General features: G+C 37.9%; 1 protein-coding gene and 1 pseudogene across 1 annotated transcript in view; both read right to left on the minus strand.

The window, feature by feature from the left end:
- Nucleotides 1-3,109: 3,109 nt before the first annotated feature.
- Nucleotides 3,110-18,506, minus strand: part of DCC (DCC netrin 1 receptor) — a 750,254-nt gene continuing 734,857 nt past the window's right edge. Inside the window, exons 28-29 of the mRNA XM_088019394.1 lie at nucleotides 7,376-7,518; nucleotides 3,110-3,199 (exon numbers count right to left, since the gene is read on the minus strand). Of these exons, the coding sequence (XP_087875520.1) occupies nucleotides 3,110-3,199; nucleotides 7,376-7,518 (233 nt within the window). The remainder of the gene's footprint in view (nucleotides 3,200-7,375; nucleotides 7,519-18,506) is intronic.
- LOC114202743 (small ribosomal subunit protein eS6 pseudogene) lies at nucleotides 3,967-4,754 on the minus strand (annotated as a pseudogene).

The following is an 18,506-nucleotide window of genomic DNA, read 5'->3' on the forward strand; positions in this document are numbered from 1 at the left end:
AATTGAGTGTGCATTTTATAATACCCAAAGGTGAAATTCCATTGTTTACATATTCTAGAAGCTTATAGCATATTCTACAAAGAGGTAGCTAGGACTCTTTTTTTTTTTTTTTTAACTGAATATGAATCACTAAGAAATATTTAACTTTTGGTTAGAGCATCCTCCTGCCTTATGCATTTTGAGCTCTCTACATTTTTGTGAGTTTAACAAATGCAGAAATTTCTAGAGGAAAGAAAAATAGCTTTCTCATCGGTATGAAATACAAAAGAAAAATACCAGACTTTTTCAAGAGGAGGCTCTTGCCTGACAGTTCAGCCCAATGCAGGGGAGTCCTGAGCATGCCCTGCCGAGTTTTATTTTCTTCTTTTGCAGGGAGAAATGAGTCCTGGTGGCAGAGCTGCTGGCTAGCTGTCAAGCATCGCCCTATGGGAGTCAGAGAGATTTATGAGCTTAAAGAGCTCTGTATATTATGACCTAGGCTCGGAGCTAGGAACAAAATAGAGGCTATCTTGCAGTCTTCACAGATTGCTTCTTGTCAAGAGATCAGAAGGCTGGGAAATTAAAAAGTTATCTGAAAATTTGAGCAGGCAATTATATATATATGTAAACTCTTTGAGAGAGTGGGGAGCAGAGCTTTACAAAAGTGGCAAAGTCATTGCATATTAAAATCATGGGGTAAAGCACAGGAGAGTCTCTTGAGAGAATTTAAATGGATTCTACTATATCTTCAAAGCATGAAGCAAGACTTATTAGCAATACCAGTTACTAAAATAAACCATTGTATTTCTTTAGGAAGGAAGCTTCAAGAGCATGCACCAGAAATGTACCTCTTGCTGAAAACAAATAATGCATATTTTCATGTAGTTTTAAAAATTTTTATTTATTAAAGTCAGGGACTTTGACTAGAGTCATCGAGAATTTTGTGAAGAATGCTATTCTCTTGATTGTCCAGGTACAGTCTATATTCAATCTGAAATTTGAGATTTGTAGCCCATTCCAAACAGAGCACTCAGGATGACATTCCTTGGATAACAAATACCATCAGCGAATGTTACTTGTTTATTAGTATTAGAAATGGGGGAGGCATTCTAGGACCTCGAGAGGGTAAAGCTAGCCTAATGAACATTTTCTGAAGTAATGAATTATTTCTGCAAGATTCAACATTATGTTAGGAAATGCCTTGTTCCCGGTCAGTGGAGGGTTGTCTACCTAAGTGTCCAGATTTTGAAGAAGAGTAATCTGCCCCATAGAATAACGTCACATAGCTCTTCAGAAGAACTTCAAGAAAATCTTAGTAAATTGAATAAGCACTCTTGTTGAAGGAACAATTTCACAAATGGACCGGACATTCTAATGAACCATTTGAACAAGCCCTCTCTTTGACATCAGATTTCCTTCCCGACATAAAACTGTAAAAAAATAATCTGAATTATTACTTCTGTTACAGTGCCATTTTGCTCAAAATATTTTATTCAGGGATTCATATATAATTACCCACCTAATAAAAGGAGCTATTAGGTTGTAAAGATCCTATCCCTTCCATGCTCTTTTAAAATTATGACCTACTCAAGCTTGAAATCAAAGAGAGCTGAAAGGAATAATTCAGCTGAAACTCTCTTATTGGGTTTTCAAGTTGCCTAACTGATAAATATGCAAACTAGCTCCCTTTTGGCAATTCAGCTGCATAAACAGGGATTAACTCCAAATGCGGCTGAAAATTCAGAAACTAAAGGGTGCACACAAAATGTTCTTAATTTCACCTAGTTCCAAGCTGTAGATAAACATGGTGTTAGAAGTTTAAAATTCTAGTTCAATGAAGACGCAGCTCTGAAAAGTATCCACTGGATTTATAATGTGTCAGAAGTATCAAGTGACACCTTGCCCTCTGCTCCTCTCTGACTCTGGGCAGGCATAGTGTAGAAGGTTCCCTTGACAACAGGGCCTGGTGGTCGCCACTGACCAATACTGCCCCCTCTAAGTCAGTGAGGAGCCTGTTGGCAGAAGTGACATCACTCAAGAACAGGTACCGTTTGAAACTGCCTTCCATTTTCTCTCCCTTCCTCAGGGCCTGTTCTCAGGGAGTCTGCCATTTCCACAGAGGGTGACAGGGATGTTGGTCAGGAGGCCAAGCGATGTGTGGAGCTGGCCACCTCGCCCAAGGCTGGCTGCCAAGGAGAACTCAGGGAGGGACAGGACGAAGGGGGGGAGCTCTTCCGGCCCGACTTCTGAGGAAGATGGCCGTGGTGAAGCTTTGACATGTCATCACAGTGTGATATGGCACAAAAGCCACCCCAATTGAAAAATGTCCTATAACAAGCTTAAGCACGTAATTACCGTGTGTTTGAGAAGACTGCATATTGTATCCTCTTTCAGGAAACAGACTGCTGCTGGTGGGATGCCCCTAGTTGCAGATTTTTACTTCCCTGTTCTCCAGACATAAATATTAACCAAGGGTGGATTTACAAATATTTGCTGAAATGGGTGAATTTTACCGCCACTGGCTAATATCCACCACCTGTGCAAGATGAATGTCTGAGTTATAAAACATAAGCATTCGCTGCCTTTTGTTTACTTATTTACTCTTTGTGCTGTCAAGAAAACATCCAATCCTTTGGTGCTATGTGGCAAGAGAATTTCCATGGGTGCTCTGTACTTTGAAGTTGAAAACAAAATAATGAGCTTGCACTGATTTGCCATGGCATGGTACAGGCTTGGATAATGCACTTGCATTTTGTAAGACTAGACCTACACAGAAAGGAAATGACAGGCCTCAGTGAAGGAAAACCCAAGCCTTAGTTAGGACAGTGTGGTCACTGCAGTGGCAAAGACCCAGGACTCGGCTAGCAGCTTCAGCCTTGACATTGCAGTGAGGATGGATCTTTGCTTTTGCTTAGGGACCCCATGGTCACCATTGTGAATTTCCTGATACCTATGAAAGAAGGGATGCTTTTTCCCTCTGAAATGCTTCAGGATCTTCCATAACTGAGTGGTCCTGATGGTTGATCTGTACACTGGTTAAGAGTTCTTGGACACAGGTGTGCTGCTTATGGGTAATTGGTATGCTGCAAAGTTCCCAGAAAAATACACCTCATCAATTGGGTGAGACGTGTTAAAAGGCCGAGCCTGTGATTGCATTAAGTTGCTTCATTAGCCCTTCCAAGCTTGCCATCTGCTCACTCAAATCATCCTGTTCATACACCTGCAGAAAGAACGAGAACAAAGAGTTAGGACAGGTGAAGGGGCACCTAGGTGGCTCAGTCGTTAAGTGTCTGCTTTTGGCTTGGTTCATGATCCCAGGGTCCTGGGATCAAGCCCCGTGTCGGGCTCCCTGCTCCGCGGGAAGCCTGCTTCTCCCTCTCCCACTCCCCTGGCTTGTGTTCCTGCTCTCGCTCTCTCTCTCACTGTCAAATAAATAAATAAAATCTTTTTTTTTTTAAAGGACAGGCGAATATCGATATCTCCTTTTATGAAGGCAGTGGCCACATCTAGTTGGTTTACTTTGTATTATCAAGCATGACACAGTGGCCCACAGCCATAGCAAGAGGCTGTGCTCAGAATATAATCACTGAATGAAGATGCTGGTAATAAAAGAGGTAGTGATGAGAGGAATGACTGCATCGTGTTTCACTAACTTCATCCCTGTGTTGAGGAAAAAGCTTTAGAGTAAAAAAAAAAAAATCTCATTTCACATCAAGTTCTACCACCGTAGAACTGTATGGTCTCGGATAAGTTAGTAAGCCTCTCTGATCCAAAGCTTTTCTCAGCTATAAAATGATGCTGGTCATCTATTTCATAGGCTATTCTGAGCACCTTGTGGCCTGTTTAGTGACTATCACAGTGACCAGCACATGGTGCATATTCAGTATGTTACTCCTTTTTCCTTTCCGTAGGTCACCCAGCAGGATCTGAACAGAATGTCTATCACCATGTTCCTTTTTTTCATAACACAACGAATGTACATTTTTTTTGATGTCTGATCGTATTTATTTGTCACTCATAGAAAATCTCATTTTTGACTGGACTCAGACTTAGAGGTAGAAGCTCTCAGAGATGACAGCCTCCGTCTCTTGGCAATCTGTTCCTGGCGTTTTTCTTTGGCCTCCTTCATTCTCTTGGCCAAAAGTTTAGCATATTCTGCAGCCTCTTCCTTATTTTTCTTAGTGCGCTGCTTCTTCAAAGCAATACGCTGCCATTGGTGTTGGAGGACTCGTGGACTAACAAGACGCTGAATCTTAGGCGCTTTGGTTCTAGGTTTCTTCCCTTCTTTGTTTAGGGGCTTTCTCACAACATACTGGCGGACATCATCTTCTTTAGAGAGATTGAAAAGTTTGCGGATTCTGCTGGCTCTTTTGGGCCCCAGGCAACGAGGCACAGTAGTATCAGTGAGTCCAGGAATATCCTTCTCCCCTTTTTTACAATGACCAAGTTGAGAACACTGGGATTGGCATCCACAATGCAACCCGAACAGATTTGCGCTTTCTCTCTCCAGTCCGCCTTGGTCTATAGCAGGAATGCCCCTTACTCAGCAGCAGGCGGACAAGACCATGGGTCTAGACACCCTGCTTCATGGGGAAGCCTTGTTTGTCATTGCCACCACTGATTCGGACCACATAACCCTTCCATTCTTCACCCAGAGCATCGGCAGCAACTTCTGTGGCCAAACGCTTCTCATAAAAGGTACGAAGTTTGCGTTCATCGTCCACTTCAATGAGTTTCTGGCAGCCAGTAGCTGGGAAAGAGATGTTCACCTTCATCCTGAAGCAGGCTACCATCTCCAACGCGCCACGAAAAAGAGATGTATGTACATTTTTGTGTGGGAGTTTGATGGACTTTGCCTTGGCCAGTGAAAGGTCTGAGGATTATGACTTTATAGTTTGTATGTGGAAACAAAATTCTCACCCCAAACCAGAGTTGCCTGTATGCACAGTTGTATAGGCAATATTCTAGCACATTTGATTGGTGGGTACAATGAAGAGCTTGAACTGAGGAAGTCTTGGAAGTCTTAGTGAACGTACTCTCTAGAACTCTTACTGGGGGCCACGAGAATCAGGTCATTAGTAATACTGGATCATTAGTTATCACAGAACAGATACCCCCATTGCTGGCCTCAGGAATTCTGATGCAGTTAAGTATAAGATGGTTACAATCTCTCTCTCTCTCTCTTTCTCTCTCTTTAAAGCTTCCCAAGTAATTTTGATGGCTAGCCAGTGGAGGAAATAAGGCTGTGGTATTGATTGGAATCCCAGGTCTTTCATATACTTGCTCATTTTGAGTCTGTCCCCTTATGTGTCAAATGGGAATAACAAGCTTGCCTCACTGGGTAGCTGGGAGGATTCAATAAGTCAGTGTTGGTGGGTATTACCTACTCAATAAATGTTAGTTTTTCTTTTCTTTTCCAACATACCCTTTATTTTGAATAATACAGACCTGTCCTGCTTGATTATTCTTGGCTATCAATTTGATTAAGTTATTGAAACAATGAGGCCTGAGTCATGATTTCTAGCTCTGTGTAGGATGGAAAGTGTTACTCACTACCCGGTCAGAATGGGTATCTAATCCTGCCAAATAAATACCGTTGATCCCAAGAGCACACCACTAGAGATTATATGGGGGATGGGCACTAACTCACTCTAGCCACTAAGGAAACAGCTCGGAATGCATGATATTAAATATGTTGAAAATGGTACCTTCTTATAGAAATCTCAGCATACCAATGAATGGTCATATACCACATAATCTCCAGAGCTTAATGGGGATTGAAAAGTAGCCATTTTTGCTCAAAAGACTGGCCTACATATAAAGGGAGAGGTTGAAGGGAGGTGATCAGTTGGTAACTCATTTCTTAACTGTTGTTTGGGTTTTCTTTTTTTTGAATTGTCTAGCTATCATTGTCCAACACAGCAACCACTAGCAATATGTAACAACTGGATTTCTGAAATGTGACTAGTCTGAATTGAAATGTGTGTGTGTGTGTGTATGTGTATATATATATATATATATATATATATATATATATATAAAATACACACCAGATTCTGAACACTTGGTACAAAAATGTAAAATATCTTTTTGACAAATTTTTTGTATTTATTGCATGTTGAAATGATAACATTTTGGAAATACTGGGTTAGATGAAAGACAGTATTAAAATTAATCTCATTTATTTTCACATCTTTTAATGTGGCTTCTAGGAAATTTAAAATTACACATGTAGTTCACATTATATTTCTGTAGGGCAGTGTTGATCTAGTTTATTTGCCCTGTTTCTGTGTATCCTTTAATGTATAATCTTACTGCTTTTAATAGTATAGCTTTGACTGTCACTCTTTAGAATCAACCTTAAATACAAATATGGGCCACCTGACATAATTCCTTATGAGATGAGATATATTACATAAATTTAGGAATTTGACCTGACTTGAGGTACACCCAACAGCCCCGAGACTAAACGAATATTGCACTATAAATTTGAACCTTTTTAAAGTATACGAAATGTATATTAATCATATAACAGACTTCTGCCAAACATTCACACACATACACATATCCAGATTCCTTGGTTTCCATGTTGTTAAAATACCTTATGGTTTGCAGTACCAAAAACGATAAAGTCAAGAAAAAAATTTATTGTTCATTCAAATGAGATGATTCTAACTTTTTTTTCTCATCCATTTTTTCTCCCCTTCCACTGTGACTTTTCAAGATATATGATATGATAGTTCTTTGTTCTCGTTTTAAATGCTTTCTCTTGAAATATATTCAGAAACACTCCAGAGTTTTGTAAATCTCTGCCTTTAGGCAACATCTTTTCAAATCTCTCTTATAATGCATTTTTGGGAGAACTCTTAAACTCTCTTTTGCTCTCTCAAAATTTAGATTTTTTTGGTCTCCATTTATTTTCTTTCTGAGTTTTCTAATTTGATCACATTTTAGCTTCTTCCTCTAGTTAGCAAACGTTTTCTCTCAAATAACTAAATTTTCTCCTCTTATTTTCTAATTATGTCAGTTCCTTCTCTTTTTTCTTCTTAAACTCCTTCCTTCATTTTTTCATTTTGTATTTTTTTCTTCTCAATTCTATATTTCTAGGCTACTGTGTGATTTTAGAAGCGACGTGTCTGATAACTTCAGAAAAGTTTTCAGAGTATAGTTTTTGTTACTATTTTGTTGTTGTTGTTTTAAAGAATCATCATATATGTAGTCAAATGCCAAGGTATGTCAACCCATTGCAAGGAAATACATATATACACCTATATGTGTATGTATGTATGTAAAGTCACACATTCTTTAAATCTGCTTGATTTTTAAGATTGCTTTTTAAGTATAGCAATGGTCACTGCTTCACCTGACACAGCATAAATTTCAAGGATAGCCTTACATTGGCTGGATCCTCTGTTGCTTTGTGGCTCTCCTCGGATACTTCAGGAGCCGTTGGCACAGATACAGGAAGCAAAGGAGATCTTGCCTTTCCAGCCAACCCAAGAGAGGCTGTTTTAACATGAGTCTTGGGAAGAGTAGGCCCTGAAATAGAAAACACAGAGTGATGAAAGTAATGTATAAAACATTCTGGGGAGCAATCTCTCAAGCGTGGAAGCCAACTCCAGTGGGTTGCCATTGATTTTAGGTTATTGTTCATTCTGTAGTATAGAGATGAATTATGACACAATGAATGGGCTCATTTTATTTCTATTGAATGGAAGACAAATTCTGATTAGACCTCTCCAGACGAAGCTCCACCAGTCATATGTAATTTCAAGTGGATTCCAAATCATGCTGTGAAAGGTTGCCTGGGAGCTCCAGACTGTTCATCATACCCTACAGAGTGTCAGTGGAACTCATTTGGTGCCAGTCCCAGCTTTGGGCCAGAAAGCCCTATGCTAGCTTGCCTAAGCAAAGCCTCAATTGTTTAACAGCATCAAGGAATATTTGTACAGTTAAAAGAGATGGTCACTCTTGACCTATAAATGACTATTAGTTGTTATAGTAAAAGAAAGTCCTACTGGCTAAACTCATAGACTCTCATTATTAATTCTCTTTTGGGAAAGAAAAAAGATATTATTCTGTCCTGATCAGTATAGCTTCTCTCAATAAAACAAAATCATTTGTGAGAATTGCTGAATTTCTACTAGATGACATTTCTGTCTGTTATAATGGCTACCTTTTGTTTTTGGATCTGAAATTTGCCTTATAAATCCTGCTTAGCTTATAGCAGTAATTAATATAATTTGTCCTTATAGCCTAAAATAAAGGTTTTATGAAGGCTTATTGAATTGGCTAGTATACCTCACATACCTAAGGACTTTGTCATTCTGAGCTTTGTAACCAAAACCTCAACACAGAGGGTATTGAATTAAACCACGGAAAGAAGTTTGCTTGAGTTCTTTTGTATCATCAACAATGAGTTCTAATGATCCCAATGGTCTGTTAATATGTATTTTGGGGAAACTGTTTTGTTCTGATCATACTTTGGTAAATATAATTCCAGTTAATAAAACTCAGAGGTTATTTTACAATTAAATTGTGGGCATTTGTTTATTGGGAAAAAATAATGAGAACAGTCTAAGAGGCCAGCAATTAGGTATATGCTACCCAAAATAATGATAAATCATAATATAGCACCTTTTCTCATAGCTTCATATTTATATGGCCTAGCATGAATTCCTTCATACTTATATTCTTTCACTCTTAAACTTCAGGGATCAAAAGTTTGCAGTTGGAGTGACTTATCACTAGAGGGTGATCTTAAGTTTTTGGTAGCTCAGATGAAAAGAAATATAGAAACAGGAGGAATGTGAATCATTTTCTTTAAGAGAGGAAATAATATTTACTGAGTGTCTACTAAGCTCCAGACCTATGGTAAGCACTTTAAGTCATTTTAGGCCAAAAAACATAGTGGGGAAGAATTTGGGATTTATCAGTCCAGTCTAAATTCAGATCCTGGAAAGCTCAACTATGCACTAGCCATGTAATCCCTTGGTCAACTGACTTAACATCTGTTAGCCTGTTTCTTCTTCTGTAAAATGGGAATGATAATTTGGGAGGGATTAAATAAGATTATGTAATTAAAGGGGCTGATCCCTATAACTTGTTCAAAGAGGGCAACCTATTACGAATATTTAATTGTCAAAACAATATGTGAATTTTTAGTCCACAGTTAAAGTGGAGAGAAGAAACAAAGTAACTTACCCAAGCTCACACATTTAGGAAAGGGCAGGTAGGTTTGTACCAAGATCTATCTAACTCCACTGAGCAAATTAAGGGTTTATCATTAATAGGTTGATCTAGCCCATCCAATTGAAGTTAGCTTTTTGAAGAAGCAATGTAGAAGACCATGAGATCTAGTTCAAAGACTATAAGTAACTTCAGGGTAGAAACTACTTATTATATTGTTCTGTGTTTTCTCATGGTTGAATTGCGTTTTAACATAAAGGGGGAAACAACATTCTAATAAACTCCAGCATCGATTTAAACTACTTTTATTACTATGCTATTTAAATATATACAAGCAGAACACGTGGCAGAGCTTTTATAAACTTGTAATTCTTATACTAAACTATAAAACCAAAACACATTTAAAATTAAATAGCAAAGTCCTAGAAAAATAGCACTATTTCAATTAACATCATTAATTTAATATGATGAACGAGTTGGTTTGGCTAAAACAAAACAGCCATATAAATGTGGTACTGACTGCTATGGCACAAGTCATTTTGGGTTGGTCTTATATGCTCAGTTTAAGACTACCAATTTCCTCTGGTTGAATAACAGGAAAACCTTCTTTCTTCTGGAGAATGTAATGCCAGCTGGTCTCCACTGGATGTGAACAAACTCTTTGTATATTAAGTCTCCCTCTGTCATTTTCTCTTTAGCTTCTGACTATAAATGCAATGTTTCTGGAGCTAACTTAGTTCTAAGCTCAAATACAAAGGCAGAACTAAAACCCCTGGCAAAGTGGTGTTATAAAATGGCTCTCCAGAGGCTCCAATATGCGTAGTTCACATTAATATTGTAGGTGATTACTTAAGTGAAAGCACAAAGTTTAAAGAGGAATTTTATTGAGGACTGGTGAACCTTGAGAATCGATCTAGTGAACCCCTACTTTGAGTCACATTTCCTGAATTATGCTTATCTTCTCTTCTAGAATGTTCACCATATTCTGCTTAAACCTGAGTTTAGCTTTATTGCCATAGAAAGCTGCTTCTCTTAGAACGTTCCATGAGCCACCTCTTCCTTCCCTATATTTAATAGAGTAGGTGCATTTTAAAAACTAACACAGATTTCTGGACATATCTTTTATCTATTTATTTTTGCTACGATTTTGACTTGGGTGTTCTTGATTATGAAATCTATTTTATATTTTAAATTTTTTTAGCTTTGAAATTTTTATTATACATATATATGTATATTTAAAGATTTATGTATTTATTTTAGAGACAGAGAGCACGAGAGGGAGGAGCAGAGGGAGAGGTAGAGAGAATCTCAAGCAGACTCTGCCCTGAGCTCAGAACCCAACAGGGGCTCCTTCTCATGACCCTGAGATCATGACCTGAGCCAGAACCACAAGTTAGACGCTCAACCGACTGTGCCACCCAGGCTCCCCCTTGGTTTAAGATTTTTAATAAACTAAACTATGTTTGAAAAATTTAACTCTTAAACACATGCAGTGAATATCTAACGCATATTGTGAATCAATTCACTTTAACATAGATATCTACAGAGAATGACACAAGAAGAAGTCAATGACAAAGGCAGGGCTTATTATGTAGGAAATTCAAACAAGCTGGGCCTATTTTATACCAGGAAACACACAAAAATAAAGATTATTTTAGAATTTATTAGGCTGTTCTGTAAAATTCCCTAATGTTTATTTGACTACCTTTTTGTGTGGTTTTGCATGTGGAAAAATTACAGTTCCCACTATAAAAGTATATTTTAATGGTGTATTTTCTGTCCTGGAGCTTAAACACTTGGGCGGATCCACAGTGCATTATATTGTATCTAAAATACTTATAGTATTACAATATGATGCAAGTATGCCTAGAGAGTACCATAACTCAGACCTATTAGAAAGAAGGTCATTATAATTGATTTTCTCTAGTGTCTAGGCAACAGTTATACATTCCGGAACCTACTGAGTGTTGAACAATATTCAAGACGCTGCATTTTACAAAAGAAACTAAAGACAGTGTCTTGGCTTCAAAGACCACACAGAGTGTTTAAACCTCAAGTAGCTGCCTTTTCTCAAGTAATATTCACAAATTTCAAAGAAATTCAGAATGCTGTCCCCTCAAGGGCTCTTGGAGTTCATCTAGTGACCTTCCCTTTATGTTGCTGAACAGAACACCAAGATCCCTGGAGATCAAAGGATCAAGGTCAAATTAATTTCAATAAAATTCCAGGATAGGCGAAGAATTTGAACAGTGTTTAGAGTTCATTATTAGCAGGGTTTGTCTGATGTACTTTATGGCCTTAAATATTTTTCTTTCCCTTTGCTGGATGGGGAACTAAGAAAAGACTATGAGGGACATTTCCCAGGAGAGATTTACCAATAGCCAAAAAGATAACGTTGGTCTCAAAACTGCCCTTTAGTAAAGGGGAGCAGATGTTGTAAAACAAAGACTTCTATGAAAACATGCTGTATTCAAAAGCTGATGCCCATTCTCTTGGGTGGGCACTAACTCTGCTCCTATGCTATGTTTGTGTTTTGGTAGATTCAGCATTTTCTCCTCTGAACCGCCAATGTTTCAAGCCTGGACACTGGTGAACAATGGGTCCTTACGGGCTCCCCATGCTGAGCTTCTCTCCTTACTTATGTACTTGTAGTTCTCCTTGTGTTAGTGGCTCCCGTCTGGATTTTCTAATCTGCATCCCTATCCTTCCACAGGACCACGAGACATGCCTTTAATCCTTCACCTTGTGCTAGACAACTTACCAGTGGCTTGCCCCAATGGTTAAATTCCGAATCCATTTTCTTTCTCTTTTTTTAATTTTATTATGTTAATCACCATACATTACATCATTAGTTTTTGATGTAGTGTTCCATGATTCATTGCTGAATCCATTTTCAACACCATTCAAACCAAGGAAACATCTTTTTATACAATCTCCAGTCTCATGGCATGAGCTCTGCTCAAGTGAGAAAACAGGGTAATTATTTAGCATTCATATTAGAAAGTGGCAGCTGGGAGCTCAGTCTGATCTGAAGAGGACACTGGGAACCATCTTGCTGCCCCCCACCTACTGATGAATTGGGATTGTTGGGGCACCATTCATTTTGAGTCCGTTCCCTCATATTGAACCTTCCTAGATTTCAGTAACAGGGTGCTGGTGGTGGGGTGATTGCCACATTTCCTCTGCTGCTATTTTGCCTTTTCTACACTCTCCTCAGAAACCAGTTTAAAAGCCAACTTTGTTCTTGCAGTCCTGTGCCCCCTATTCTCTGTGTACTCATTCCTCTTCATGGGCCGCCGTAAGGCATGGTGGCCTTTGTTGTGCCCAGTGGTGTTTGGACACACTGAAAGAGAACCACAATCTTACCTTCCCAAAGAACTAATGGAAACAGTAAGAATTAGAAAAAGCATTTATACCAGGGTATTAAACTTCTGTTCTTCAATGTTGAGCAATGATAGAGTTTTTGAGAGTTTTTCCTATTCTTTGTAGATCTAGGGAGTAACCAACAGAGAAATCTTCATATTTATTTCTTTGCTTTGGAGAACTGAACTTATGTTGATAATTGGTCTAAACACAAAAAAGAATTTCAATGAAACTTCTATGAGTTTTATCAGAGCAATATATGAAAGCAAAAGCAAATGAAAGACAAAAGTTAAATGAATTATTTTCATGGCTCTCAGCCGTTAATTTAATATAATCTTAACCTGTCAGTCAAGATCCTCTGTGATCACTCCTAAATATGAAGAATGACTTTCAGATGTGAACAAGAATACCTGTGTAAGCTGAGGGCGGCAGCAAGTGATAAGAGGGTTGGCGCTGGGTCTCTGAAAAATTCTCTTTCTGCAGACAGGCCTTTGAGAGATGAGGGTTTCCCAATTCTGAAGACCAAGCTGGTCTTCATGAGAAAAGGTTTCCGATTTCCTGTATTATTTACTTTTTTTCCCATGATAGTAAAGTATGTATGATCTACGCAATAAATTCCAAGCACAGAATGTGTGTTAAAATAAACATCTAAATATTGAGGAAGAGTCCTAACCTGGGACTTCAGAGACCGAGTCATATAGTTTTGTAACTTTGGCTCAACAGCCTACTTTCTTTGGGTCTCGATTTCTTTAGAGCTATAAAGGTCAAACAATTTAATCTTTAAGCTATTGACTATAACATTATACAAGGAAGGAGAATACAGCTACTCTACCCGTACCGAACTTTACATTTGGATTTCTTTGCTCTCCTTAAGATTCAGGAAGCACTAGTTAATCCATGGTAAAAAAAAAAATGAATTGAAAGAAATCTCCAGCAAGTAAATCCTTAAAATTCAGTTATAGTAACTTATGAGTTAAACTGTACTTTCTAGAAAAAAAAGTTCTATCATTTTCTCTTAAAGTTATTAATGAAAAGCATAACAATTATGGTTGTTTTGCTTTTTTATTTCAAACTAATAATGGACAGTTCGACTAAAAATAGGCAGTGTTAAATTACAGTGAGTTTACATTATCCATGATTAATTGAAAAATTTAAATTTACAAATGCTCCATCTGAAACCACTATAGATTTGCCCCTACCCAGGGTGCATGTTGAAGAAGTGTTTCAGGTGACCCTTAGGTAGAACACATGATGTTCCATATGCTAAATAAATGGGTCTACGCCAATATACAACTAATTAAGTGAGCACTGCTTTGGTTTTAATGTTACTCTCCTCAGCAGGACCCACTGAGGGGATAAAATACAAATGAACCTGAAGATCTGAGATGGCCCAGCCATGTGCATCAGGTGTAGATAAGCAGCCTCAGCAGGAATTTACTGTTTTAAGCTTTATTTTCACAGTACAGTTATTAAACATTTCATTTGCTCATTAGGTACATAATGTATGACTGCCAGGTGCAAACTCCTGCTAGCATCTCTCTGCAGAGGGTTCTCCCAAGTAAAATTACTCTTGGTGAGAAATGCTGGAATAGGCTGCAGCAGGAATGTAGTGAACAGTGTCCCGTGGGTCAAATCAGAGGCCAGTGGGTAGCATGACTTTGATTTCAATATTAATTTTCCCATCCTTGCCTACTTTTTCCTATTTCCTGTCTCATTTTCCACTTCATCACCCTTAAGAATATAGACAAAATGAGTAGTTGGGAAGAGGCTTGGGTTCACATCTCTACTTGGTCTCTGACCCATTCTGACAAATGAAATGTCCTCTCTCAGTCTCGTTTCTATGTGAACCATAATATCACTCTAACCCGTATTTACTATTAAATAACAACTCTGTACAGACTCAGGATGTCTGGGGTGAAATGGAAGTATATACTTGTACACACCTCTCACACACAAGGAGCTTTTGAGGCTCTGGAAGAGATAAGAAACACGTACATGGGAAATGTGTAATATTCTCTACCTTTTCATGTTGACAATATATTGAACAAAAAGCGAGTGGCTGTATTTACTTAGATACAACAGCCTCCAGCATTCCTCATGTGTGATTGAATTTCAAGTATGTAAGCTTTGGCATCAGTCTTAAAGCACTTAGTCTACAATGTGTGTCCTATTTTAAAGGTGAGGAACATACCTCAGTGTCCCTTCTGGGGACCGAAGCTTTGTGTTCGTTTCCTAACCTTCCCACCTCTCTTCAAAAATAAGGGAAACACTGAGGATATGCTTGAGGTGACCAACTGGGTTGAAGACATGAGGTTAACATTGTCCCAGATGGCTTTGAATCCAGAAAAATCCTGTATACAGGGGAAGTGTTTAGTTGCATTTATAATGGGTAAAGGAGAGCCTTACCGAGGGATTTAAAGGGAGCTAAGTTGATAAATAGTCATTCTATAATGTTTATGTTGGGAAATAGTGACTAAGAAAAGGAGGGACAAGAAGTCCTCAAGGACAAAAACATTGTCTAACGTGTCTTATTGTCCTTAGGACCTATGTCAGTGTCTAATTCATACAGGGTAGAGCTGACATCATACTTTGTAGAATTTGTTCCTGGAAACAAGACAACAACAAGAGGAGAGACTCTGCACTCATAATTCTGCTTGTTTCTGCTGCTTCTTGATTTAGATACCTTCTGGAATAAGAAAGGTTTCAGGAAAATCATCAAAGATCTTGAGAAATGAATTCACCAGAACAGTTCGAGGTCTCCCCTCTTCTTTGGATGTTTTTCTGAGGTTCCTGGACCATGTATTAACAAAATAAAAAGTACAAAATCAAAACTAAACACCCGTGTTGTTTATTGGCAGGCTCCCACAGCTCAAGTTAATAGGTCCACGGTGACTTCCTATGCCCTTCTGCATATAATGTCAAAGTCAAGAGGCCTCTCAGTTAATTTTGTGGATATTCCAGATCATTTTCGGATAGTTTGTTATTAAAGGGAAATTTGTGTCCTCCTCCCAAGCTGATTATTTTTTTCTAACTTTTTCTACTCTATTTGCAACAAGAAGCAACAGGTTTGAGCTCATTATTTACATCAGTTCATCGATTCAGATGTTTTGTGCTCACAGGAAGAACATTGTCAATTCTGTTTTCTACTGAAACGAGGCTTAAAAACCCTTGTATTATCTCAGTTTTGCTGATATGCTAGTGATCAAACTTCAGAAGAACTACATTCTGGATTCATAAAGACAAGTGACACTGCATAAAGTTTCCATATCATTGTATGAAAACCTTAGAACAATGCAGAAACAATACAGAAATCCAGACATCAGTCTCACACAACTTTTGTAATTATGTACTCCATGCAGAATATCATCATTCCCAAATTCATCCACATTAGTATGCAATAGATTGCATTCATGCTATATTTCACATGATGTATAAATACAATGATACTTACTTTCCAAAAATCAATTATTTTGTCAATATTGGAAATAGTTCCTTTTATAAAGACAATTAGCCACAGAAGATTCTGTTTTTATGATATAATCTTGGTTATTCAGACCCAGATTTCATAATATCCTGATATACTTGATTTTTAAAATCTGGTTTTGTTTTTTAGTAGCAGTCATCAAATCTCTCTTTGTCTCTGTCTCTCTCTCTCTTTCTTTGTCTCTCTCCCTCTGTCTCTTCCACATACACACACCCACACCCACACCCACAAATGGATATTAAGACACTATGGCCAGAAATATAACATTCAGATTACATTTTGGGGTTAGTACACTATCATATTAACCCAATCTCTTCTAACTTTTACAAGTATACCTTTCAGACTGACCAAAACACAACATGAATAGTATTCATGGCACAAGAACATTTTAAAAACTCCAAGTAACTTACTTAGTCAACGAGGTGATCATGTAAGTCAATGATCATATAATTTAAAAATATTTTTAACTGTAAGTTAAACACCATCACCACTTCCACCCCAAAGAGCATGTGTGCCATTGAAGAAATCTACTTAAGTAAGCATTTCCATTTTGTCCATGGAGAAGCCAACTTCTTTTCTGTATTTTGCTGCCACACTTTTAGGGGTTGTCTACACTTGCATATTACCTATTTATTTATTCACCACGGCTCTCTCAGACACCTGGCTTTTGACCTCACCAATCTATAGAAATGTCAGATATAAAGGTCATAAATACTATCATAATTTTTCAGCCTAATGGAGATCTGCCTTATAAGTCTCTCTATAGGATCTGTTAGCATTATGTTTTCTCAGTTCTAAGCTTCACAGCAATATTCCTGAAACTGGAATGCTTCTTACAATTGATTCTGTATAGTTATTATAGTTTTTATTTTTTCCCTTTAAATTATTTAACTAAATCAATGGAATACTCCAAGGCAATAGCATCTTTATATAATTGCTGAGGTATTTAGGGGTAAAGTGAATGATGTCTGCAATATCCTTTGAAATACATCAAAAATTAAGGTGCATGGATAGATGAATATATATGAGCCAAAAATATAGAATCTAGGTGGTGGGTATAGGGAAGTTCACTGTACAATTTTTCTGAGCATTTAATATTTTTATAATAAAATATTGGAAGGAAAAAATGATGGCAACTTTGAATCAAGGAACTAGTGTGTTTAAAACTGCCTTTTCCTTGAAATGTTCTCCCTTCTTGGCTTCTGAAAAATTATATCGTTCTCCTACCTCTAGTACCTCTTTCTTTACTCCCTCATAAAATGTAGACTTACCTTAAATTTCATTTTTCAAATGTCTTTCTTTTCCGTCAAATTCTTTCTCTGGGTGTTGTCGTTTATCTACCGTGTGCTAAAGCTCTCACTTCTCTGAAAATGATTCTCTGATCCACTCGTCAGTTGTGACTCCCTCTTGAATTCCTCCTAGTTCCCTACACTCACTATCTCGCTCCACTGAGATGCCCCTGCCCCTTTGGGCTCAACAAACTCCACTGTCTCCGATTCTGCCTTCCCTCTCATGGAGTAGAGGGAAGCTCACTTCCCTCTTTCCATTTGTTTACAACTGTGTTCCTCATGACACAGGATTCAAGGAACTGAGTCACCTTGGACCTCACTTTCTCTCTCATTCTTCATAGCCAATTATTCACTCAATTGCCTGTTTCTTCTTTTGGAAGATAAGTGCTGCAGCTGTCTCTTCTATCAGTTCTCACTTTCATCAATCTACATTACACACTTTCCATCTTCATCTCAGTTTGTGATTTGATTCTCCTAAGTCACTACCTTGCCTTTTCCCAGCTTCTTATCTCATGAAGATTCTAGGAATCATTCTCTCTAGCAAAAGAGCATCACCTACCATCCTCGGCGTTTTCCTCACTCTGGCCCTTCCTGGTACGTGTCTGGATTGTTTGCCATCACGCCGAACTAGCCAGCCGTGCATCCTGTCCCTGCACTTTAGGAACTGTGACCTTGGAGATGTTATTTGATTCTCCTATACTCTGGGTCCATTGCATATAAAACGACATGGTCTACTTTGCAGAGATGGTGTGGGATTTACGGACAAGACACGCGCAGAATAGCGTTCTTCATAGTCCTTAGTTTATAGCTATCATAGGATTGCCAACTGATAAATATTTTTTATTATAAAATGATGTCTATTTTACCCTGAGCTATCCAGAAATACAATTTCCTGAGAATACTCTATTCCCCAAAGATACTAGTTAATTGAGATTTTATTCTTTATTTGCAGTGGAACAAAATGTCAATGAAAAATTCTGACTAATCCTTGTCATGCTGGGCCAGAAAGATCTCTTCAAGTCCATATGTGGGAAATTATTTATAAGGAAAATATGTTGTTATGCAATGTTCCGTAACTTTTCAATATTTGGCATGTTCTACAGCATGAAGTTTCTGAATATTTCATATCTATAATAAGATGATTGGAAGCTAGTTCTGAAAAATAGGCTATTGGATATCTTGTACTGGCCTAAGAAATAAGC

The sequence above is a fragment of the Eumetopias jubatus genome, unplaced genomic scaffold (genome assembly GCF_037043125.1).
Source record: "Eumetopias jubatus isolate StellerSeaLion01/CBP00866 unplaced genomic scaffold, mEumJub1_p1.0 scaffold_16, whole genome shotgun sequence".
Taxonomy (NCBI): domain Eukaryota; kingdom Metazoa; phylum Chordata; class Mammalia; order Carnivora; family Otariidae; genus Eumetopias; species Eumetopias jubatus.